The 26,866-nt window shown below is 41.7% G+C and overlaps 1 protein-coding gene across 1 annotated transcript in view; it reads left to right on the forward strand.

Moving 5' to 3' along the window:
* Positions 1–26,866, forward strand: part of AKAP13 (A-kinase anchoring protein 13) — a 73,273-nt gene that overhangs the window by 15,453 nt on the left and 30,954 nt on the right. Inside the window, exons 4-9 of the mRNA XM_031048621.2 lie at positions 4,751–5,094; positions 13,235–13,418; positions 14,588–14,696; positions 17,924–18,049; positions 21,975–22,017; positions 23,297–23,402. Of these exons, the coding sequence (XP_030904481.2) occupies positions 4,751–5,094; positions 13,235–13,418; positions 14,588–14,696; positions 17,924–18,049; positions 21,975–22,017; positions 23,297–23,402 (912 nt within the window). The remainder of the gene's footprint in view (positions 1–4,750; positions 5,095–13,234; positions 13,419–14,587; positions 14,697–17,923; positions 18,050–21,974; positions 22,018–23,296; positions 23,403–26,866) is intronic.

The raw sequence follows: 26,866 nt of genomic DNA on the forward strand, positions 1-26,866 counted from the left end.
AATAACCACTAAAACAAGTGCTGGATGTAAGCTTACTTCTGAAAGATACTAAAAGATGCATGTCTGGGTCATAGTGGGTTAGTTCTAAGCCTTTGAAATATCACAATTTTCATAGCAAATTGGGAATTTAAGGTGTTGTTTAACAAAAAGAGGATCTCAAACCTTCCAGTGTCATGCTGATTGTTGTTATTGCTAGTCCTGTTCTTGTTTCCGTTTTGTATGGAGCAAGAGTTGAACCTTTCATCTATTAAGGTTGTTTTTTATCTTATAAATAATTTCTCTGTTAACTGCATAATAGATAAGGAGGAATATGCCATTGTTTGTCCAGGGTCTTTGGGCTGCTTCCATAAACATTGCTTGAAATTCAGAGATTCTAAGTCCCGGCTCTCTCCCAGGACCATGAAGAATTTGGGGTGTTGGGGTCACAAAATCTGCAGGTGCCTTAAGCGGTCCCTGGTGTTAGGCGTGTGCTCTTCTCCTTACCGTCTCCTTGTCATCTGTGTCTGTCCCATTTCCTTGCTCTGAAGGACATGAGCTGCATAACAAGAGCTGCTGGGTTCAGTGAGCGTTAGCACTAAAACTTGACTTGGTTTTTTCAGGCTTCAGAGACTGTCACTGAAATACAGAAATCACTTCCAATGTGAGGTCTAAGGCTTCGGCAGAAAGGTTTCTTCTCTTCCATCAGTGCTTTATCCCCTTTTCCTCATTATCCTGCTTTTCCTTCTCCATCTGGGCAGCCTTTGCAACACCCTCCTTTTGGAATGATTAATGCTGCATAAGGTCATTTCTCACAGTCATCTGGCAGCATCCTGGGGCGTAGCCCATGCGCTTTGCTCATCTTAACTTTTAACCTGCCACTGAAATTCAGTGTTACTGGGAAGTTTTTCAGTGTGCCTCTTGGGGAATGATTCAGACAAACAGCCCTCGGGAAGTCAGGAGCCCAGAGATCATTGTCAAAGAAAGGGGTTGCAGCTTGACCCCTTGAATGTTGTTTGATTTCTGCCTTTGTTTTGGTTTGCTCAAGGAAATGCACAAGGACATAAATATTTTGCATTTATTTTTGTCGGAATGACTGTTTCTCTTTCAAAAGCCAAACACAAAAGCCCAGCATCCATGCAAAAATACCAAACCCAAAGGAATAAAAGTTTGAAGAGAGTTTCCCTTTCACCAAGGGAAGACTCTTACAATCCAGATCACAAAATTGATGATAAATAATTAATAGAAGGCCACTGTTGAAGTTAATTTTAGGGAGCCTGGAGCCATAGACAAATGAATTAAAAAATTACTCTGCTAGATTATGTATCAGAGAATCATAGAATAGTTGAATTATAGAGTCATAGAATGGTTTAGGTTGGAAAGGACCTTAAGATCATCCATTTCTAACCCCCTGCCATGGGCAGGGACACCTCACGCTAAACGATGTCACCCAGGGCTCTGGCCATCCTGGCCTTGAGCACTGCCAGGGATGGAACATTCACAGCGTCCCTGGGCAACCCATTCCAGTGCCTCACCACCCTCACAGTAAAGAATTTCTTCCTTATATCCAATCTAAACCTCTGCTGTTTAAGTTTCAACCCGTTATCCCTTGTCCTGTCACTACAGTCCCTAATGAATAGTCCCTCTCCAGCAACCCTGTAGGCCCCCTTCAGATACTGGAAGGCTGCTCTGAGAGTAAGCTTGTGTCTCAGCTCTTCAAGTGTTGTCATCACGAAAATGAGTGAAAGAACATTTTAATTCCACTTATCAAGGCCTCCTACAGAGGGAGGGATTTAGTTGAAGTTATCTTATACCCCTGCCATCCCAGTGATTTCACTTATCCCTATTCTTGAACAAGTACAAATGTTCTTTCTCAGAAAACTCACTTTTATGCCTTATTTAGTTTCATTTTAGTAGCTTCTCACCAGCTATTGTTTCTGAGAGCAAAGCAAATGCCCATTAGTGCATGTCTGTAAAGGTTTTTAGCCATGAGTTTTTTGGTCACAGTTAAGGGTTGAATTCATTGAAGTCGCAATGCAGCAAGCCTAACTTGAAGAAAATATTTCTGTAACGTTTCTTTTTTCCTGTATGAAAAGAGCACATTAGAGAACCATTTCCATGCTGCAAACAGGGTATTTTCTTACTCAAATAGGATTAAAAGAGCAGCGCATATTTACTGGCACTTGGCCAGATAGCTAATTTCTTGCAGAGGTGGCTGCAATATAGATGTTTCTCAGATGTGTCAGTCACACTTGGCATTGTGCAGGCAGAGTTCTGGGCTTTAACTGTTACAGACCAGGATTAACTCTTGTGCTTTGTTTCAAACAAAACACCTCAAACCTGAAAAATAATCTAACTGAAGACAGAATATATTTAGAGGAATAGGCATGGGCCACAAGTTCAAGGGAATTGTTCACTGTGTTCTCCAGTCAGTCTGGTACTCGAGGTAGAAGTTAAAATGGACCAAATGTATTTCATATTTTTAATTACATCTCTTTTAATTGCACTTTACAATAGAAACCTTAAATCTTCCCTGCTAAAGAAGCAGGTTTTGTTCTGTGTTTTAAACTGGAGCCGTATTCTCATGTGGGAAATAAAAATCCCTCTTTTCCCTCTAATTCCTCCCTGTAGAATTTGACATTTTACGCTGCTGTTGCTAGATTTGCATCCAAGTTTAATGTTTCCAAACTCTCCCATCCTTCCACTGTACAGCTGGTGGGTAGTCCTCTCTCCTCCTGCTGTGCTGCCCTCATGTATAGCAGGATTTTCCTGTGTCTCAGAATGAAGCAGACTGTTTCCTCTACTGTTATCCAAATAATGACTACTTAATCTGTCTGGATTTAAGCAATTCAGTCAGTGCTCATCATGACTCACATAAATATCAGATTATCTTGAATAACACTAAACATCATCAAAAATTTTACAGGGCATCCATTTCAGCTCATTCTTGTTTTCATCTACTCTTCCTATTCAAATGTGTGATAAATCCAACACTTTACAGTGTGAGTGCACTATGAAAGTATTTACACAAATTCATCATTGATATTTGACATTCTTACCATGATACGAGTGCTTTTGGAAGGATATATTCCAATATTTTGTGTTTAAAAGGTAGATTATACTTTGGTGCTGTGCTGTTGATGCTAGGGTTTTGGTTTTCTTTTTCCTCTGGTGGATGAGAGAAAGGGAATAGTGTGACAGCGTTTATTTAAACCACATTAGGGATATGGTTGTGTACCTGTTCAACTGAAATAAGAATGAAGAATAGCCAAACTTGAAATAGGGCTTTATATTTGAAGTAATAGATTAGAATACTTTCTGAACATCTTTTTGTTAAGTTTAACAAAAAAGCTTTCAGTTATAACATGTGCCTGTCAAAAGATCCATGGAAAAGCAAAAGTGACTGGAGCGTTTAACACTACTGAGCCTGAACGAAGCCATAGCAGCAGGTTCTGAGTGAGGATGCCTTGGGGCAGCATCACTCCTGTGCATCCAGCCCTGTGTGGGTTTGGGTGCCCATCTGTCCCTTCAGAACTGGGTTTTGTAGCCCACTGTCTTATGCCAAATGAGAGCTGAAAGCCTGCAGCTCCCTGAGCACTGAAACCCACCGAGCCTGCTATTTGAAAACAATTAACTGCTGTGGCTTTGCTGAATAGTCTGTTATATGTGGTCTGACGGATCATTCTCCCTGTTATTATTTTAAATGATAGAGCACAGGACTCTGCAGGAGAATAAATTGAAACTTCCCATGTCAGTCCCTTGAGGCAAACACCATTTCAGACTGAAGGTGATGTCAGAGAGGGGCTTGTGTTTTTTCATGCTAACCATGTGGAGCACAGAGGGTGCACAGGCTCTTCTGCTGTATGGTCAGCATATGGCCTTTGGCCAGAGGGAACCAGTTTGGCTTACACTTACTGTTTTTGGGGCAAACTAAACCAGAAAATGGCAGTATGACTCAAGACGTGTAATACAGAGTGGCTGAGCGTCTGGAACAGTATTTGTCAATTACAGTTGGAATTGAAAAATGCTGCAAACCCTGGCATTAATTTCCTGCCTAATGGAAAGTAGTGAAGGATGAAGATTTAAGCTTTTAGGGTTTTTTTTTCCTGTCTGTTTTCTACTGCTCAATAATTGTCCCTTTTGTGCTGCATGATGTAGTGGAACAGTACATTGCCTTTGAGCTCTTGTGGCTGAGAGCTACCGACTCATCCCAGGTATCACAGAAGAGGCTGGAGTTTGTCATCAGGAGTCATGATGACCCAGTTCCCCATTACTTGCTCTCCATAAACCTTTGGCAGTTTGCTAATGCCTTGACCAATAACAGGTTTAGCCAGAAATGGACAGAAAGGCACAGCAATTGCTGTGTAGGATGGCATATGGAACCGGTGAGAAAGGCAGGCAGAGGATCCAAGCTGGGAGTGCAGGGTTATGGCAGCCAGGGATTTGAGGGCTGGAAGATTACTCTATAGAGCATTTCATCCCCTTCTGAAACTAGAGCAAAGCATCTCACTTTATGATGGTTAATTTGCATCTTACTATCACCTAGAAAATAGCTCAGCTCATGTGAAATAGAAAATGTTTTAATTCATTTAACATGTTAAATGTGCTCACTTTATTGGAACTATTCAAGGTTGGGTTGGACAGGGCTTTGAGCAACCTGATCTAATGAGTCAGGTCCAGGCCCATGGCAAGAGGATTAGAATAGATGATGTTGAGGTCCCTTCCAACATAAACCAGTCTATGGTTCTACTTTACTTTTTCTCTTCCACAGCAGCCTGAAGAGGAGCACTCTGCATGCGATGTCACTAGCTCCAGTTCCTCTGCGGATGACACCATGTCCCTGGAGAGGAACTCATCCCTGGGCAGCGACACATCCCTTCCTTTCCCACCGATGGGGAACTTTGTCCAGCCCAAGGACAGGCACAGCCTGGATGGCAGCTGCACTAACATGGTGTCCACAGAGGGAGGAGAGAAGGAAGAGGAGCTGGACAGTATCACAGATGTGCCCACTCATTCCTCTGTCTTAAGAAACTCCATGCGGCCACTGTCACCTTTCCGTCGACACAGCTGGGGGCCAGGGAAGAACGCCACCAATGAAGCAGAAATAAACCAGAGGAGGTGAGTGAAGGCTGCTTTGGTTTACTTTGCACCCACTCATAGATATTTATCAAAGCTTTAGACTCAGAAAAAAACAGATAAAAACAGATAAAACAGAAAACTGAGGATGTCACTTCTGATTATTTCTTTATCACTCAAAGGGGTGAAGGCAGTCTCCTAACCTATGTCTGTTTGTTTTCTTTAAATTAACTTTCAGGATTAAAGTACTTAATGCCTACAGTATGCTTGAGCTTTCCAGATAAAATGGAGTTACCCTGGGACAAGTCTTCCATTTGAACTGTCACTACCCCTTTCTTTAGGAAGGGCTTTGTTAAAGGAATTATTGGAGTGTTAAATCTCATTGATCACAAAATAAACACAACCCTGATTGCTCTGATTGTATTAAGAGATAGCACAGGCACCAGTGTTGTATAAATGAGGTGTGGAGCCTTCTCATAGTGGTGAGATGGGTGGTCCCTGTTTCACAGAACTGATTCGCCTTAGAGTCTCTTGAACAGTAACCGTCACCTAACCCATCACTGTTGTCCTCAGTGGTGCTCAGGAAGATTCAGAAGGGAAGTTCTTCCATTTGTTCTTTCAGAAGGTATGAAGGAAAGGTGCAAGATCCACTTCAGCATGTAGATAACACTGACTTGTGTGGGGAAAAGTGACCGTGGGGAGAAAAGGTGCCATCTAAGCAGGGAAAAAGAGGAAGCAAAGGGAGATACACACCAGTAGAGTAGTTGGTATAAAGGTTCCCTGCCATACTTTTCACCATTCAACATTTGGGCTGATGGACATTTGAGGTTAAATCCTGCTTGTTCAGAAACCAGTGGAGGTTTGGCCAGTGGTTTTACTGAATTGCAGTGCTTTTAGAGCAGGAATGGACAGTTTCAGCAGGGTCAGGGTGCTATATCCTCTGGTGTAGACTTGCAGCTTACAGAGGCTGCAAGCTGAGATGTGCAGCGCAGTGCCGCTATCCACACTGCCTGCTGCTGTCTTTATAGCCGTGGCTCTGCTTCTAAGATAAATGGAGCTGTTGCATTTGGTGATGCTATTGAGTTAAAACTGGCCATTTGCAATGGGTTCCTAATAAATTGTTAGTGACCCATTTGGAAAATCCTATGCAAGGCAGTAGCCTCCCATCAGACATGTGCATCCCTCGCATGTTAGGAGCTGTGGGTATCACTAAAGGAATATCATAGACCCTTCAGATTTTAAAGCCAATGGTGAGAAACATTCAGGACCCTCTAAGTAACATAGGGTGAAAGTTTTATTATCACTATTATTATTATTGTTGTTTACCACTGCCACCTTTTTTTGGCTTCATTCCTAGTCCCCAGGTAATATTTAAACACATAAAGTACTTTTTAAAGCTACCAAAGAGTCAGCAGAAGGTATACATGCAGGTTTTGTGATAGGATGAGTCCATAAGCTCATAAACTCATTTGGAGAGATTTAAGTATGGGACCTGTTTTATACAGATTTCTGAGGATAATAAACTGCATAGCTGGCAATTACTGCTAACAGTTAACAGCTGGGTTAAATTCTCCTGTGTCAGACTTTGGAGGCTGTTCCCAATATGGGAAGATCCATTCATTGTAAATGTAAGAAGATCGGAGTTAAAGGAAGAGTAATTGTTCTCGTATGCTCTTAGATGCAGCTGCTGCTACATAAGGATGGTTGTCACAGGTTAATTCAAAACGAAAAGCTGGGTGGGTCTCTGGTGCTGATTTGGTTCCTGTTTGCTTTTGTTTCTGTTACAAAAGAATTTGGATTGGTTGGGGGGGGTGGGTTTGTTCTTTTCATACGTGGCTGTTGTGATATGATTCTGGTTGCTTAGCGAGCAACAACAAATAGTGAGGAACTGAAGCCCAAATAAGTGACTTTCATACAAATCAGTTAGATTTGGGGTGGTTTTTTGTCATTTATTTCACATGCTGTAGATAGTTTTCCGTTTAAAGGAGAAATCCCGTTATTGTAACTTGACTTTAAGGAACCTTTGAAGTGAAACAACATGGAGCACAAGGCTTAGCGAAGATTTGTCCTGCTGATGGACAGGACTGTGCTGCTCCCACCACCTGCCACCTTTTGTCCATACCCCCTCTCATCCTCTGGGCACCTGTGGCAAATTCTTTGCACCCTGAGTGAGCAGGTTGTACTCCCTGAATGAGTAGAAAATTAACTAAAGTGTAATTACCACCAAATCCATTCCAAGGTTTAGAACTGGGCTTCACAGCCAGGAAAAAGATGGGGTGGCAGCTCTAAGAGGTGCCTCCTGCCCTAGCAAAGACTTGGTCCAGCCCCTATCCACACCAATAATAGTCTTTCCCCTTTGGCCAAGCTAGCTAAGTCAAGCTTAAGTAGAGCTGCTGATACAGAACTCAAAGGACGTGTGGAAAAAGAAAGTCAGTCTTTTATAGGATTTGGTCTTTTCCATTGTTACGTGTTTTATGTTTGTAAGAGGGATGAGCATAAATGTTCACAGAAAAGATCAGGAAAAATGTAATAATCTTGAAATGACAAAACACGCTCAGTTCCCCTCCGCTTCCCCCTTCTCTTCAAATGCACTTCACAGATAATCCTCATGTCTACATTTTGCTATTGGAGATGCAAAGAAATGTAACAGGACTGCCACAAAAGGATGTTCATCCTTCAGTTGATTCCTGACATTCACAGCGGATTTGCAATGCCTGTCTTTCAACAGTGATGCAGTGTTTTTGTGGTTGGTTCTGAGGAAACAGATGCTGCCATTTCTAACTGATGGATTAAGCTCTGCAGAACTAGAACTGGTGTTAAGCATGGTTGTGAGCAGCTTCTGTCAAATACTTGTCCTTATCTCAACTTCAAACCGACTTGGCTTTGGCAGCAGTGAAGTTGCGATAGGGTTGATACCTGTGAAACCTCCTTTCTGTACAAAAAAAGCCCCAACCAAACCCTAGATTTGCTTGTAAAAGAGAGAGGAAGAAAAGAAAAAGTCATTATTCCCTTTAGTGTCTGATTTTGTTTTCCCTGTGCATCCATTCCCTCTGCTGTTCATGTTTTGGGGGTATTATTCCTTCAGCTGCCGTGTGTTCTTTTCCATTCAAGCTGCTGACCACTCTCCGTGATTCATTTTCAGTTCAATGCGAGTTCTGGGGGATGGTATAAAGAAGCCTCCCATTCATAGGAGAAGGTACAAAGCCGATTAACGTGACTAACTGTTTTGTGTATGAGTGTCTACTAACTCCATACTGCCTGGTTAGTAAACCTCTAGTAGTACCCCTGGAAGCATTGGCATTAGAGCTGTGCATCCCGCTTGGTTGCTTTCCCTCTCCAGTCTGACCCAGGGCAGCTTTTCTGACCCACAGAGCAAATGCTCAAGCCATTTTCCTCAGGATATGCTACGTTAATAATGTGGAGAAATCTTAGACATTGTTTTGTTGGCCTTTGCCATGTGTAAGATTTGGAGTTGTGTTAAAATGATCCATTACTTACAAGTATTACGTGGCTGTAATTCAGATTTAAAGCACATCAGAGATTCCTGCCAAGACTTGCAGGGGGGTTACCTTGGGAGGGGATGCATCAGGCACGATCTCAGAGTTGGAGAATACTCTGCAGATCTGAAGCTGCTTGAATTAAACGGCCTTAATTTTACTCTTTTGCTGGTTTGGGGGAGTTTAGGGTTTTTTTTTTTCATAACCATCTTTCACATTTACTTCCATTTGTGTTTTTCTTCTGCACAGCACACTTTTAGGTTCTCGTCCATCACACAGACATGCAGGTTCACTCACTTAACCTTTGTGGTGTCTATTAACATATACAATAGGACATTTAATTTTGACATAGCAGACACATGAGCCATCTACACTTACACATTTTTAGGCTAAAAAAAGAGAAGTTTAACCTCTTCCCTTTAGTGGCTCAACCTCTTCTCGTCTCCCCCATCTCCTACCTCTGCTCCTGGAGCGTGTTAAGTCAGGATTTCACTTCCCGTGAAATGGATGGGGTTATGTGCGTGTATAAACAAACTACCATATTTCCACATATGGAAAAGTTGTTACCATTATATTATTACCAAAGAAATCACTGTGTCTTACCATGCATCAGCATAAATGAAGCCATATGAGCAGTGCTGTACAGTTCAGGAAAGGGCTCTTAAAAAAAGACTGTTTAAAACACAAGCAATAGCATCTTTTTTTACTTCTATGAAGCCACTTTATTTGCATCACTCCGTGCTCTGGAGGAAGTGCTCTTCTTCTCACCTCATGCAAATGAACATCTTTTTACCCGTTGTCTCTTCAGGCTCCTCTGTAGGAGCTGTGTTAGTACTCAGAGTCATCATATCTTGAAACGCTGAGCTTACAGTCTTATACAGGCAACCTAAAATGCCTCATGATATCTGAAATGTGTGGTAATTCTTCCATAAGCATTCTTTTAACTTTTCTGGCCTCCTAACTCTTTTGGTATAATCCTCTTTAACCCCAGTTGCAGAGTAACAGCCTGAAAGTCATTCCAAGTTTATGCTCTCCAACAAAGCTGATGTATATAATAGCTCATCCCCCCCCCTCCACAAGTGATCTCTTGTAAAGGGGTTTTGCATGCCCTGGTTGATGGTTTAGTTGGATGATGATGGGGAAGTACTTGGAAATACTGGCATGTCATGGGAAGAAGGTATGTCTTCATCAAGGAGGCTTGTGGTACTATGCTGAGAGCTACTGTTGGAGCACACCTGGAGCTTTGGGATGCAAAGCACAGGTACTTCAGGTGCATCCTCTCCCAGTTAACATCCTTAACAAAGCAGGTAGCAATTACCTGAATCCCACTGTTGAAAACAACCTGTCACACCCTTCCTGAATGTTTCCAGTGTTGGACTTTGCGTGGAAACTGTATGAGGACTTGGTATGAGGTGATGCAGTCAGTGGCTTTAAACCTTCCTCTGTGTCCTCTGAGGCTTCGGGCATTCACAAGTCCTGGCCATGGGGTGCTTATACTTGTTCTGCCCTTTTCATAGGCTCCTGGCCATGTGGATTGCAGGCCAGGGGCTGGGAGCAGGATTTGTGCAGTACTGCTCTGGTATATATGTGTTGATGCAAAATTCCCTTCAGACAACATATGTTTCCTGGACAGCTTTTCCAGGATTTAGGGATCCTTTATATGTGATAGCTGACAAGAAGATTGATTTCTCCATGTCTGCAAAACCTGCAATTGGGCCACAAGCTGGCAAAGAGAAAAAAAAATAACAAAAGCAGTATTTAAATTAACCACCAAACTATTTGCATCCTATATTTGCATTTCTGATATCTTTCAAGATGCAACTTGGGATTCTCTTGGGGTATGGGAGCGGGAAGGTTTTATAGGCAAAGTACTATTGGAGGACTTGATTTAATCCCAAGCTAGCAGGAAGACAAGCCTGTTTTTTTTTTCTTCTTTCATGTATTTGCTATGTAGCACTTAAGAATGTAGCTCTCTCCTTTTTTCCCTAGTGTAGCCTCAGGTTATTAATACTTGTATGGAGGGGACTTGATTAAATCTATGTGAAGGATTCTTTCTCTGATCTGGGGATGACAGGTCCCAGAAGAATGCTAATCATTACTAACACAACGGATGCATGTGATTACTTATGCAAAATTGGTTTGGGTGCCTTTCAGCCTTGTTTTCCCCCAGAACTTCTCTCCCTACAAGGAGCAGTTTCTCCGATAGGTTGTATGCTCACTAAGGGGATCGGTTTGGGGGAAGCATGGGCTGGCCTGCTACCCATTTGGTGGTCACCTTGGTCACTTGGGGCACACTGGGGTGTTGTGGCAGCCAGAAATATGCCATAGTTTCTGCATTATTTATGAGTTTGGGTTTTTTTAAGATATGCAAGAGTGAGAGTCGTTTAACATTCCCCTATTCCATAACAATCCAATAATCACAGCCCTTTTCCTTTCTTTGCCTCTTTTGATGTTCCTAGTTTGAGCTGGTGTCCCTCTGGCGTACAGTTCATTGCCATGGGTCCTGACTTTACTTGTAGAAGGTACAGTATAAATCAATGTGCAGCAGCAGCAAAGGAGCACTGCAAACAGCCTGTCGTCAGCTTTCTGTGCGTCACCTTTTCCACTGCTGCTCTGGCTGAAGCATGCACGTGTTTGTTTGCTTCGTCTGCTTTTCCGGCACTTAGACCTGGGAATGGGTCTTTGGAACTGGGGTGCAGGTGAAGGTGGTGGCTGCTTTTTGTTGGCCTCGGGCATTAAAGAAGCTGCATTGTTGGTTTGAGCTGCTCTATTCCATGATGATTTTAAGGCGTGTTTTTTCCACAGCAGTGATCATAATGATAATGGTGACAGCCAAAGAATCAAAACAAGAGCTAATGTGATTCAGTGCCACTTTATTCTGGATGGATCTCATAAAGGATTTGAGTTCATACAGACATGCTCTTTGTAAATGGAAAGATCTATTATTTTTCTTCAAAGGGCCTCATCATGTAAAACTTGCAGTGAAAACCCAATCTAGCAGCCACAGATGACAATTTCCCAGGCACTTAAAGCTTGAACCTTCTATAGAAAGTCCATGAGCTGAGATTGGTGCTTGCAGTCAAATCTTTACCTGATGCTGCCTGGAAGCCAGCATCCCTGATTTCATAGCTTTATAGCTTTCCTCTGGCAATTCTTGCTGGTTGTGGGTAGAGCTGTTATTGAAGTCTTTTTCTGAAGACTAGATATTAAGAAATTAATCTGTCCCTGTTGCATATTTGATTATGTTTGTCTGTATATACAAGCTACACATCAGGATCACCCACTGTCAACTGTTTTAATGGCTGATATTTGCAGTTTCAAGCTGTTTGTGTCACAACAAACTACATGATGGTTTTTCTGTACTGTGTGACATCGCTGTTAACATCCTGGGTTGCAAGGAAAATAATACTCTTCTGCCATAAATAATAAGTAGAAATGGGACTGACTTCTCTCTGCAGGTGTTTTAGAATAAACTTATAATGCCTGCTATTGCTATACATTGTTGAGTCAAAATCTTCTTTACAATTTAATATGTTCTAGCAGATTAAAGTGTAAATGCCTCAGCTTGTTTTCTTGCTCTCTAATTACCATTAAAAAATCACTGAGTCTTCTTATTCAAGGTTTATTCCTGTTTTTGCGTTGGTGATCAGCCACTTAATGCTTCTAAAGGGATGCAGAACATTAATCACCACTGTGCAAGTCTACCTGAAGTTAAAGCTCTTTTGGTTGTTTAAATAATCTGCACAGTTTATAGTGGTTTTTTTCCTTTCATTTGTTTAAATGCCAGGTTGTTGGCCACGGAGATGTCATGGTTAGCCTCAGGTTGAGATACATATCCAGGATAGGTCTTGCTTCAGACAAGCAGGACTTTGAGAGCATCAAATCAAACATTAGTCGTGGAGCTGTGCTAGTGTACCAGGAGGTGTACCTGTAACTCTTGCTCTTTAACCCAGACTGGCATTGGATTGGGCTTATTAGTGCTTTGGGATAAGGAGCAGGAGGGCTGGAAGCAAAGATAATGTCAAGAAGATATATCAAATTGAAATAGTCACGTGTGAAAGAGGGGGTGTTTTGTGTAGGTGAGAAGAGAACATATTAACCTCTTTCTTTGAGGTTGCTTGTCTATCAACAGAAAGAAACCAGCTTTGCCAGAAAGAAAGACATTATCAGTGCCAAAGCTTTGTGCAGTGGCAAGCGCTAAACCAATTCAGAGGATGGGTCTGCAGAGGTGAACATTGGGTGCTGGTCCAGGACAGGCAGCACCATGCTAATACAAGGTAGTTTAATTTGAGTGGCTTTATTTCAAGGGAGAGCCTAGTAAAAGCTAGTGAAGAGAATATGTGGAGCTACAGAAATCTTAAGGTGTTTCTAGATTTTCCTGTGCTCCACTCCAGGAGGAGAAAAAACCCAGTAAGAAGGGCAGTTGACCAGGAGTATGAACAGTTGTTCAAGCAACTATTGCGTCTTAGAGGTACAAAGATGTTGCTGTTTGGTCTGAAAAACAGGAACCCCTCCACTGCTGTCTTCACTTGGTCATTAAAACAGTAACATGCTGAGGAATAAAATCAGTATTTCCCTGCACAGTTTAGTGACTGCCTTGTGTTCTATACTTGAAGGTGCTATGTGCTGAAAGACACTGGTCCCTAAGAGTTTGTCAGCATCTAACCACCATGCTTTCTCTTCAGTTACAGCCTAGAAGGCCTTGCTGGAGACTCTGGTGAGAACAAGAAGCCCTCTACGAACCTGGAGGCAGCTTCTCTGAGCTCCAAAGACCTCAGACGGAGTCCACTTGCCAGCAACCAGTGTGGGTCCTTGGTCTTGCTCACTGAAGAACTCGAGCAAGGAGAAATGAGAGAGTACGATCACCAGGTAAGGCTGCCCAGCTATTGGTGGATGTCTAGATAAAACTACCTCAGGTTTTCCCATGTGAAGGCTTCCACCCTTTATATATGTATGATATTAAAATCTTCCATCTCTAACATGTAAGAATTTCCACTGTGTTAAACTTGCTGCTTGGTTCTCTGGGACAACATGGTTGATGCGCAAAGTCTGAGGGTTTTCTTCCACTGATTGCATGAATAATCGTGGAAGAGTTATGCACATTTTAGCACAGATGTAGGGATACCATCCATCAGAGGTGTTGTAAGGCTACAGCAGTGAATGCTTACACTCCCTTTTGCAGTCCTGAAATGCACACAAAGTACTGAGTAGTAATTTGTCTGCTGAAGTTTTCAGGTTTAGTTTCATAGTGTAGGAGGAGAATAAAGATCCTTTTTTTTTCCTTTCAGAGTCATAACCAAAATCAAAAGGTCCATTAAAATAAACAACAGCTAAGCAGAATTTTAATTGCATATTAGGAATATTAAGAGTGTTCTTTCTGGGGTGGAAGTCTGTGATAGCTGTTGGTGTGCCGCAATGCCATGAGAGTCTCTGCTTTTTATATTAATGAAACAATTACAGTCTTAAATACTATAAATACCCTGGATTTCTGAGTTTGAAGTTTCAGCCATAGTATTTTCTGGGTTCATGCCAGAATCATTAGCCAGCCAGTCTGTTTACCTCATAAAATCACTGCTATACATCAAGGCAGTGAACAGGTCCTACAAGATCTGGCCTGCAGAGCTATCATGTCATGACTCTCATGTCTTCTTTTGCTTTGAGGAATGGCATTTTTGGAGAGCACACAGCTAAGCATCAGATTTGTTACTACCATCTAGTTATACTGAGGCACTGGAATCACAGCAGTAATTCAAGTAGCCATCGGACAGTTAACAATATCTGTCTTGTAATACCTTGCAAGAAGATCAGGCAGCCAGAGTCTCACCATTCCTTGCATAAATAGTTATCTTACACTTAAAATGTTGCATTTTACCTGTGTGACACTGTTCATATTTTTCATGGTCCTTGCATTTCTCACCTATTAAATGGCATCACTGGCATTTTCCTCTGTTTGAAGGCGAGAATTTCAGTAAATGTGAGCACTGATCTGAAGCTGTTCTTCACATATTTGCTCAGTGTGGTTATTTTCTGTTCTGCAGATGCACCAAACATCACCTCCACAAGGATTTAATTTCCGCTCTTCTGCTGTTTCATCTCCACTGACCAAATCTATGTCTCTAATGTCAATTAGTAAACCAGTGCTGGACAGTGAGTAACACAGTTTTTCCTTGTCCATTCTCTCATCTGTATTATTAAGTGTATCTTGCTACCTTCCCAAGGCAGAATTTGCTAGTACCTGCTCTTGCTTTCCTATATTATGTGAAATGTTTCACTGCTGCATGGACTTGGGGGTGGGAATGCAGAATTCACTCAATTTAGGTTCTTCTGAACGTTGATAACATGGAAACTTGCAACTCCTTGTTGTCCTTGGGGGGCTTTGTTGCTGTTTATTTAGAGTTAAATGTTTGGGAGCAGTTGGGTGTGATTTATTGAATCTCATTCCTGAAGAAAATAATAAATGGTGACGAGGTGAAATTTTCCAGTTTAGCTTAATTGAGGCAATCACAAGAATTCACTCATTGCAGTGAATTCAGCAACATCACTGAATGGATCCTTGCAGCTGAAAAAGTCATTCAGAAGCTTGCAGCTGGATGTGCTTAGAAAGGCCATGTTACACATGCGTTCATTATGTTAATTGCCAGCCAGAAACGGTATTGACATTTTAGATCACTCTTGTCAATCAGGGATAGTCTCTGATTTTTTCCTCTTTATTAACATACTTCTTCCTTGCAAAGCTGAACAAGGGAAAGGTGCTGTTAAGAAGGGCGTTTTATTCATTCAGGAGGAAGCTCACAGAGATTATGCTTTGTAGGAGATGTTTTATCATCCTTTGCCATCGTTCTGTGATTAATAAGCACGTGGCCTGACGGATGGGCTCCTCAGCAACGGTAACCAAAGCACAGGCAGATCTGTCCCATGGAAAGGCCGGCTCCTGCTCTGTGCAGTGGCTTTCCTCACTGAGCTGAAGACATTCATTATTACTTCTATTAAGCAACCAATTTATTGCTGTTGGTAACCAAACACTATGAATAACTTGGCTATCTCCCAGCAAATGGGCTGTTGGTGGCTGAGAGAGCTTGGTGGCTGAGGTTCATCTCCCTCTCCCTTGAGACTTCCCTTCAGTTCTGTGGCAAGGCTTATGACAGGGGAGGATTTGTAGCTCCCTTTTGGAATTGGATGACCTTCCATCTGTCCACTTCTCTGTTCTTTGACTCATGTTAAAATGCCAACAAGGCCTGAGCTGGTGGTAGACAGGTTTGATGACCCCATCTTCTATAGATGGCCTAGGCACGATGGTCATGAAGAGAGGGAAGGAACAGATGCAGTAAGATTCCAGAGGGGCTGTGAAAGAAATACCAGGTTTAGTCTGTTGCTTTGAGGCAGATGTGTCTGAGTTTCGGACACTGAAGTTAAAAGTTACTAATGCTTCTGTGAGGTTTATTGTCTCAGTTGTTAATTTGTGACTCCGCAGAAGGGCCTCAGTTTTATAGGAATGTTGTTTCTGAAAAGTAATGGATTTTGGGCGGTTGATGTGAGCAACCAAAAAGATTGCTCTTCCCAAATCTGAGACTCTTTTCACAGGCCATGGACTCTATTTCCAGCTCTGACAATTGCCTGAATTTGAAACATCAGTAAATCACTTGATTCTTCCTCAGTTGCTTTCAAAGAGGAGTAAAGTTACTTGAGATGTGACCATAATACATGTGAAGCAGCTTAGTGCCTTTTACAAGAAGGTCCTGTATAAATTCCCTTGTATCATCTAGGTTTGACATTGATATTATCACCACAGAATACTTGAGAGATATGCAAGAATAAATCCTTGATTTTATGGAGGTGAATTCTAGGAAGACTTGCATAATTTTGTGGTAGGTGTTCAAAACCAAATGTGTCTGAATGGGAAGAAAGCAGCACGTTCTGCACAAAGCTTCAGAAACTAAACCCAAATTAACAAACACAGGGAGGGCTTTCTCTTGTTTTCCCTGTTTATTGTCATGTGAACTGAGGCAGGAGCTGCTTCCAAGACCAAGTTTCTAGCCTGCACTCCATCTGATGTCTCAGATGTTCCAAGAGCTGCTGTGGCCATTCACAACTGTTAATCCTTCAGCATTTTATAGAGAGAGGTCACAAGAGCTGTTGGCTGGAGTGCTCGGAAGACTGCTTTCAGCTTTGGAATAGCAAATTTCCAGTGTGGAGCATTGTTATAAAGCCAGGAACTGCTATAAATAAAACCACTGAAATGGAAGTTGAGTTGAACTGTGCTGGAGGAGGTGGTTCTATTTACAGTAAAGTATTATTGTTCATCTTGACTTTTAGTCTAAATAGACAGTAGACTACAGAAGAAAGAAAGCAGTGTTGGCCTGATCATGTTCTTCAGGTCTGGGACACTAAAACTGCTCCTTTGAAAGGCAGTCTAAACAAAACTAATGCACCACTCTTGCTTTGAATTGTTCAGTTTCATTGGGTCCCTCTAGGGTTGTTCTGCTTACATTGGAAAAGTGTGCATATAATTGTAGTCAAATCGCCTCTTGGCATTTGTGACTTATGGCTGAAGGAAAATTTCAGGGGAGTTTGCTTTGCCTTGCTTGAAGTGCACTGAATATCCTTGAATAGTATTTTTATATTATATCCTGAATTCAGTTTGGGGTTATGATACCAGCAATACAAAAAATTCTCTTTATATGTGACTGAATATTATATGTTTTGCTCAAAGAGAGTAATCATTTCTATTTTCTTCTCTTGTAACTTTAATACTGATAAGGTCTTTATCCTTTACACCCTGTTGTGCAAGTGAATTGATTTATCCATGCCATGGAATGACTTAAAAGTGCCTGAATATATGTGCTGAAGGTGTTTGATGTAGTTGCTTAATGTAGAACCCTTAGGTCTGACCTGTCCCTGGGGCAGCATTTCCCCAGCCCTGTCCCATCCATCTTTCCTGAGGACACACTGATGTACCATGTGAGTGATGGGTACCCAGTAACCTTGAGTTGTTCTAGTTAATTCCCTGGCAGTTATTTCAGGGAAGCAGATGCCCTTTGTCCAGAGATCCACTATGTTGTTGGTATTCTGTTAGGGAAAATAACTGTTCAAATTTAAATCTCCATTAAAAGGGCCTATAAAAAGACACCAGCAAAAATAAGGAAAGCTTGAACCTGGAGTTACTCATGCAGTGAGACCTGCATCCTCTGAAACCTGCATCCTTTGGAATTTGCACGTTCTCAGTTCTTTGTTTCTTGTGCCTTTTCTGAAGCCAGCTGCTTTGCAGACATTTCCTTTGCTTTGGTTTTAGTTTGCTTTGGCCGCTTTCCTCTCCTTTATGTTATTAAATGCATTTTCAAGCATGCTCTAATGTCTGCTGTTAACCCACTTCTCAGCCCAGGGCCGGACTCGACCATCGAGACGAATTTCCTTCTCCTTCAGCATCTCTCCACTCATTCCTAAGTCTAAAACTCTCTTTTCTATTGGCTCTTCTTCCAGTGATGAGGAGGAGGAGGTGGATAGTAAGTAACGGTTTTCTGTGCATTGCAACCATTATGGGTGGAAACGAAGAGAAATCTGGTTTCCTGCTTGAGACCTTGAAGTTTCACCTTGCAAACTTTGAATGAACCTTTTCACTGCATGTTGTCTAACAGCATTATCTTAGTCCTGTGTCTGAATGCTAACTAACAGCAGAATAAAAGGATTGCAATCCAAAGTCTTGTACATCAGCACCGCCACGTCTCATCTGGTTAGTTTTGGTCTGTATCCATGTGTCAGATACCATTGTTTGCCACTCTGACCATTATCTTTTTATTAAAACCAAAATACTTGAGATTGTTGCAGTGCATGGAGTTAACAGAAGAGGTAGATCCTTGCCCCTCCATAGGTAAGAACGAGTACAATGCTCAGTGGAAGGAAGGGAAGAGAGAAGCCCTGATATTAAATTCTAGAAGTCTTGGTTGCAACTCTTACTCCTGAGCAAAAGCAGACATTGCAGCCCAGCACCTTGTATCATCCAGGTGCTTGTGTCTGTGTCCTGATACTGGTTTTGTTGGGAAACAGGCAAGTGTTACATGGTGGAGTTTTTTTGCCTCCTGTAAACTCCATTGCTAAAAGGAGCCCACCTAATGCAAACGATTGAATTCAAGTCATTTAGACTCTTCATGGGTTTTTTAAACAGTCTTATCAATGGTAATAGAAAAAGTTTCCCAATTTTGAAGTGTGTTTAGACTGTTGAAGGAAACCAGAACAAATAATTCTCTACTTAAATAAAATTCAGAGTAGCAGCATTGGTTGGTTCATATCAAAGGTTTGCAAGGAAACTATCCCACATCCCTTCTGCCCATACTGGGATGGGGGAAATTGCTTTCCAGTCCAACAGATTTTGGTTGCTTCCTGAATTTAAGAATTCTACACCCCATCCACTTAGATACCTGTGCTCCATAGATATCCAAATTCTCCTTCTTTCCATTCCCACTGTTTCACTATTGGTCCCTTTCTACAAGAAAGTCCTGTGCTCTTCCCAGGTGTGATACAACCCATTTCCATATTTCAGCTTCTCCCTCCTTTCCCCTTTGCTCTGTCCTTCTCTTCTGTCTTCAACAAAGCGCTCAGTTCATGGTCCTCACAAAGTGAATTGCAAACACACAGCTGTGCATTGGTGTCCTGCTCCCATAGTTGAAAGTACTCTTGGCTAAACTTTTTGGTGGATTTGCTTTTCTTCATGGGTTTTTGCTTGTTTTGGGGGGGTTGGGGTTTTGGGGTTGAATTTATTTTTGTTTGGTTTAAGCATCCAACCAGTTGAATACTTCCTACCAGTCAGGTCAGGGTATAGAAGTTTTAGGGGTGTTTCTGTTGGCCAGTATTTATCCTCTTTCCCTCAACCAGTGCTGCTCTTAACAATGAGCATTTAAAATAATGCCAGATATTGTCTCAAACAAAAATGCTGCTTTCTTTATATGTGTTTTATTCCCTCATATTTGAGGGTACTGTGGTGACTTTATAAAAAGCTGGGTTTAGCCACAGCTATTCATAAGACTGCTTTGGCAATGGGCATTTTTCATGTAGTAATCCCAGACCAGTTTGTTTATTTTTTCACATGTTCTGGGTTCATTTCTCATGAGAGGGTGGATGTGTGCATTAGCATTGAGATTGCACTTGGATTTCAGTTTCCGCTCCTCAGCCTCTCCATGTCTGTTATTCACTAGAGCATTAGTTGAGTTTCTTCGATATCATGGTATATTTAAGCTGTAGATTTCAGGTGGCTGAACAAGCCAGTTTGTGCATTTAGAAAACTATTGTGAAGCCTTTGAATTTCTTGACTCACAAATGTTTAATTGCTGTCAGCATTAATGGGTTGTGAGCTGGTTTCTTTGGTCTGCAGCATCCTGATCCAGTTGCTGTTTTCTGCATAATGGACCTTGATTAATCATTTCAGGTCCAGCTACCATATAAAATAATTGTGGTGGGTGATGCTTAAAAGGTGCTCAGATAATACCATGAATATGTGACTGCAAGCCCATTTTCATTGCACACAGAAAGCAGTCTTGTCCCTCCAACAAAAACTATTTGTGTGGGTTATGAAGTCAGTTTTAGTATTTTAGGTTTGAACCTGGTCATGATAAGAAAAGCACAAAAATTGTGCTTCATTCCCCTCTTCTGTAAAAAAAAAAACCTGAAGGTGGGAAAATGTGTTGTTTCCTGTGCTTATCTTCATGGGGTTTACGGCTTGCAGCAGTGTTGATCATACGATGTTATACTGTAAGCCAAAACATGAGATCATAAACAGGCTTTTGCCTTGATTTTTGTCTGAATCTATTTTGCTTGAATCAAGAATCCCCCATTTTAAAGATAACACATTATTGCAGTAGAAGATAAATAGTACATAATTGAAGTTCACATGTAATGTACTTTGTTAAGGTGCTGACAAAGTCACAAATATCAAGTTATTATAGCTCTTGATTCAGTGTTCATATTTCTTACACTGACTGCAAAGACACTGAAGGGTGTATGAGATATTTAAATCCAGTCAAATTGATGAATCTATTAAAGAAAGGAAAGACTAAGGAAGTTTGCATGTTAAAAGCGAACTAGAACTGAAATGTGAACCAGAGTCACTGGAGCATTAACCAGGGATTTGGAAGTCTGTGTGTTGTTCGTGTGATCTTACTAGGCACTTAGGTAGTGGATGTTCTATAAAATCCCAGCACAATCAGGAAAGCAAGTACTAGACTTCATTTGATGTATGTTACAGTATTGCTAACTTTGATGTATTTGGCATAGATCATTAAGTAGATGAAAGATTTTGCAAGGGAGAGATACTAACAGAGATCCCCAAGCAGGGATTAGGTAATGGGGTATGCTTGTATTTTAGTTGTCTCAGTGCAAAGAAGTGATGTTTCCCAGGCTGTGTTGATGCTTGAATCAGTGGTTAGCAAAATGTGTATTTCAGAATCATAAGGCATAATATTATATGCAGAGTTTTTCCTAATGCACTTACTGCTTTTGGATAGAGGACCCTCGCTGCCTCTGATATCACGTGGCCCTTTTGCACTCAGCCTTAGCTTTAATATGTTAGCAGAATTTGAAGCCAAAGTATTGCTTTGCTTACAAAGCCTAATAAGATCATCAGTCATTCTGCTTCTTGAACTTCAGATAGGGTTGCAAACAGGGCTTGCAATGAGGGTATTTTGGAGTCCTGACAAGCCCAGTTAACCTGGAGAGTGCCCTTGCTTCAGTTCATCCTGGTTTTTCAGTATTCTTTGATGGTTCTGGTAAATGGTGTCAGCTACCTAATCTGCTCCAAATGCATTGTGCAAGCAATGCGTATAAAGAGAACTTGTGTCATTGGCAGGGCTTCAGCTTCATGTTGAAAGTCAGACTTTCCTCAAGCACAGTGTTTTGTGACTAAGCCCTAGGCTGGTAATGTTTCATGGAAAATGGAATAAGGCTTCCCTTGTTTCCCTTGCTCTTTATGAAGTGCTTCAGGATTTTGAAGGGAAAATGTACTATAATTTTATCAACTAGAAAAGTTTTATATGCGAAACGTGGATGTGTTTTATAGTAGGTTCTTTCTAGTGGTGTGTAAATTAAAGCATTGTGGCAGAATGATTCTCGTTTATACCTATTGTCATTGAATTGGCAGTTTCTTATTCACATACCCTGATTTACCAGCACATTTAACAGATGCCCATCCTTTGCTTAATAGCTAAAGAACAGTAAAAATACAAAGCATGCTTTCACCTCAGCACCTAATTTGAGAGCACCTAAGGATACAGGGAGCTGGGCTTTATCCTGAGCACATGAAATCTATTCTAAACACTCACTTCTGGAAAACATTTCCTCTTCCTCTTGAACCATCCAAATACACAAACTCTGTTATTAAACTCAGTGGAATAAGATTGCAGTCTAACATATCCTCCCCCCTGCCCCTCTGATCTTTTCCAGGTACGCAGGCATTCGGCGGCCCCACAGCTTCCTCGGTTCAGAGGTACAGTATTCTGGGGGTACCACGTCTGTGTTGGTGGGACTGCTGCAGTGGGCTCTGCTTCAGACACCCAGAAGCCTTGCTGGCACCAGTGCACTTCAGCTGAATTCACGTTGTCAGGCTGGTGAAAACCAGTCCTGTGTGTTTAAAGGCTTAAGCATATTATAGATCATAGAATATGAAAGTCTGTTGTAGGTCTAACAAGGCGCTGTGTTTATTCGTAGCTAGTAACATACCAGATTATCTGTTATCAAACAGTATCAGTCTACCCTGAGTTATATTTTACACTAAAAGTAGTTGTTCCTCCTTTTAGTCAATTCCATTTACATTTCTATGATGAAGGCCAAAAAGATCATGTTTTTGTCTGTTCCTTTTCATCCTTGCAAGCTGTAGAGAAGAGATAGTCTTTCTGGTGGGTGCCAGCTTTAAAAGCACTTCCCTGGGGGAAGGACATTTGTGGCACTGAAGGAGCTGGGTGTCTGGTATCTGTGTCACTCTGATAGCTTTGGCTTCGTTTTGTGGCTGGGAGGCTCTTTGCTTCTGCTCACTGCTGTTTTCCTTGATTTCATTTGTCTTTCTGTTGTTCTGCTTTGGGTTTGCATTGTACTTCCTATTGACAGACTGTGTGTCCTTTAATTCAGTGATGCTTTCCTCCATAACTTCTTATTCTTTTATAGAGGATGAAGTCATAAGCTTGTGCATGTAGAGACAGGCAGAAAATATCTGGCTTCCCAGAAATGCCTCCTTTGATACAAATAACTGTTTATTACTTGGTATTGGTAATTCTCATTCCTCAGGGGAAGCTTTGCAGTGTGGTTTCTGGTAAAGACACTCACTGCCTCTTAGGGCTTATTACATGTCGTCCTCTAGAAGGGGATTTCTCTTTTTAAAGGATGTGTGCACGTCTAGCCCTTTATGTCTAAAATACTGAAGATTAAATGCCAAGACTCTATATCTGCAGTATTTGCCATGTAACAGGCTGATGCTGAGCTGGTTGGTGGTTATTTGACCACAGGAGCAGCAGAGGGTGCTGTGGCATGGTTTGAGAATGGAGATTGCTTAAATAAAAGGATTCCTTGAAATGCATGACAAGCTACTGGGCTGGCATTTTGTCTTCACTTTGCCTTCTTTGGTAAAAAGAAGCATAAAGCAAGCATAAAACAACCCATCACTTTGTTGGATAATAAATTCATTTGTCCCTTAAAAAAAGGATCTATCCATTTAACAAACACTTTGGGATGAAAAGAATAATAAAAGCAACCTCTTTCTTCTTTGATTTTAGCATATCTGAAGAGAGCAGCAGTGTCCCCGCTGGTAAAGGTGCAACCAAAGTCAGTCGCACCTTCAGCTACCTCAGGAATAAAATGTCCAGCAGCAAGAAGAGCAAAGTAAGTGCTTCTTGTGATTTATGCAGCTGTGAAGGCTGCATAGGTAGCAGAGATGAATTGTGTGTTTCAGTATGTTCCCATAGGATGGTATTTATCTCTTTGCCTGACTTTTCCCCTTTTCCCTGTGGGGTAATAGGGAATAGCCACATGGGAACTCTTAGCACCCCAAAATTGAAGTGCACCTGAGATGAGTTTTCCTGTGCAATGGTTTTGCCTCTTTTCCCCACAGAATGAAGCTTCATTCATTATAGAGAATAGATTGTTCTCTGGGATGAGTTATGGCTTTGCAGTGATGGATGGGTCTCATTTTTAGAGAACCCAAGAGGTGCTTAATAAAATGAGGGCAGGAGCTGTAAGAAAGGACTGGCTGCTGAAGGCTGTGTTGTGTTTCCCTTTTATTTCTGCTTTTTGCCACAAAATCCCCATGCACTGCTGGAGAAGATACCCAAGCTGTGACCTTTAATGATGGCCAATATTTACATTTTTCCCTTTTTTCCATCCCTGAAAACCTGGGATTTAATTTGCTGAAGCTCAAGCGCTGCTCAGCACAGCCGAATTTCCTGGAAACAGCATTGGTTACAGAAATAACTGCATTAATGCTGAATACTTCACACACACAGGCTGCTGTTGCCTTAGGTTGTTCCCTGGAGATTAATATATGTTTGAGGAGTTTGGCTTGGTTGGATTTTTTACTTGAATCTCACCTCAGTTCATCATGTCTGACAAGCTCACTTCACTGTACCTCACAATAGGCTGTGTGTATTATGCAGTTAGGTGATGTGAAGCTAATATGTTGGTGAATACTATTGGAAGGCCTCTGAGATGCATAATTACATATTCTGATGAGTGTCTCAATAGAAAACAGGAAACAAAATGTGGCATAATAAGTATTGTGTCTATAGTGGAGTAAGGCTGTGGGCTGAAGCATACACATATGGAAGGAGACACGTTTCATCTGCACAAAATAACTTGATTTTAACCTTTTCCAACATAAGCGCTTGATGTCTCAGCCTGAGGTTCCTCTCACATAGCTGGGTTTGTGTGCTCTGATGCTCCAACGCACATTTGGATACTTATTTTTGGAAGATTGCATCACCTTCACAATGAGGTACCAGCTCTAGTGAGATCAGTCATTCTGATGCACAGTTCCTCTTTATGGCTCTGCCTTTCAAGATGCGAGCAAGAGCTGCTGCTCTGCAGCTTTAAGACAATGCTGTTCCCTGCTGCACAGTACAGTGTAAAATCTGTCTACATAGAAACCTCTGTGCAAACCACTAGTGAGAAGTGAAGGAGCACGTTGCACAGCCTCTGAAGGAGTGCGGGAATTCATTCTTGCACTTCAGATGTGTAATCTCTAAAGCAAGAACTGTAGAGGTATATGTATGTGTATATATATATGTTATACACGCACACACGCAGAGATAAAAGAGATCTGGTTGGGACAGGTGAGAAGATAAAACAGAAGTGCTTTGAGATACTTGCTTTTGTTAAATAAATGTACTCTTGGTTTCAGCAGTTTCATAATAGTGACTGAAACGGTTCATACAGAACTGCTCCAACAATAACGTGCACTGCAAAGCTCATACTGGTTCTGGTGATTTTACTAAAAAGCCATAATATTCAAATCATGGTTTCTTCTCTGCTTGGGGTGCCGTGTTTGCATTGCATGCATTTTGAAGGCTTCTGCTGCATATTTAAGTGATTAAGCCTGAAACGTCTTGGGAGCACTGATTTCTGAGAACATTCTGGCTGATGGGAACCTGTAAGAGTTAAAAAGCAAAAATAACAAACCTTGAAAGAGGAAGTTGGACAGGAAGAGTCGATTGCTGCTGCTGTCTGGGCTGTCAGGAGGGAGGGAGCCTGCAACTTCTTTCCAAGTAGGTTTTACTTCAGACCTGCAGAAATGCACTGTTTCTAAGATGACCCATGAAATAAAGCATATCTGAGGCTACTCATGGCAACAGCCCTTTAAAAATGGTGTAGAAAGTTGTGTAAAAACCCCTAAAAATAAAAGGGATGTTGGAGTGTGTAACTGCAGGGGATACTGATAGGAGTTTGTGTGAATTCACCCATGTCTGGAATGCACTTTGTTATTTGGAGATCGGTCAGGGAATCTCTTGAAATCAGTAGCATGCACAGATTCTTGTTTGTGAAGTCTAAATTCAAGTTTGTGACAGTCTTTCTCTGTCAGACAAAAAAGGAATAGTCATTTTCTTCTTTTGGTTGAGAGTTGCTGGGAAATGACGACAAAAACCCTAGTATGAGTAATTTCTGTCGCCTTGCACAGTTATTAGGCAGTGCTGTACCACCAACAGCGCTTCAGTGTATATAGTAAGAGTTGTACGTGTTTGAAAGCACTAGGAGACAGGGAGGATTTGTGACCTGTAGGAGAAGCACAAACACATGAAGCCTTTCTGTCTGGGAAGTCTCCTGCAGCACTTTGTTTAGTGAAGCACTGCACAGCAGCACTGAGGTACGTTAAAATTCACTTTTCCTGTATCCTAAGCATCACAGAGGGTTTGATTTGCCACTTTCTGCCTTTTAAATCAGTGGTCTCCTATTGGCTTTTGCTTTCTATAATATTAATCCCATCTTTTTCTGCCTGCAGTACTTTCTGAATGTGTTTTTTAGCAGTGGAAGCTGAGGTAGGGCAAGATGAAAGCAACAGCAGAGTAGCTAAAATCATCATCAAGGAAGTTAGCAACAATCATTGGGCCCTCCCCCTTTGCTCAACTGCTTTCCAACTGCTGTGCTGGCAGCTGGGTGCCGTTGCAATGGGCTGATGCTGGTGGGAAGCAGCTCTCCTGCCCCCAGGGGAAGGATGTCCATTAAATGGAATAGATTCGCTGAAGTACCTCAAATAACAGTGAAGCTGGTAGGACTTAAGCAGTGGGAGGTAAGAGCTTCATGGTTATTTCGGAGTGGGATCTGCTGCTGCAGGCCTTGGTCTCCTACAACCAAGCTGCGGTACCTAGCCCTGTCTGTTAGTGCCCGTGGCCGCTGAGCTTCAAGTCACGGTGGCAGCTTCAGTAGCACAGGAAAACGGGTTTGTTTTTACAATACCTTTTTACAGAAGTTCCAGTAATTTGTCACAGAAAAAGAACAGCAAAGAATAAATGCAGTCTCTTTCGACACCTTGTGCTTCGGTGCTGCGGCTGGCACCCTCTGTATGAAGTTCGCTGTTTCCGCCTTGAAAGTGGTGCATGCATTTCCTGTTTTTCCTGGGGTTGTTCAACTTTAATTAAAATGGTTTTTACAGTGTTTTTTACGAAGACAGGGTGTTATTCCAGACTGTAGAATTACTGGGCTTTGCAGTATGCACCACGTATGTTTAAAGTATAGGACAATGAATCTCCTTTTGGCATTTTAAACATGAATGCCGTAAGATCTTGCCTTGAGCATAGGGTGATCTTTTTTCCTGGAGCTTCACAAATCCTGGGAATAGACTTGGTCAGCTTGGTACC

This window comes from Melopsittacus undulatus, chromosome 9, assembly GCF_012275295.1.
Source record: "Melopsittacus undulatus isolate bMelUnd1 chromosome 9, bMelUnd1.mat.Z, whole genome shotgun sequence".
Lineage (NCBI taxonomy): Eukaryota > Metazoa > Chordata > Aves > Psittaciformes > Psittaculidae > Melopsittacus > Melopsittacus undulatus.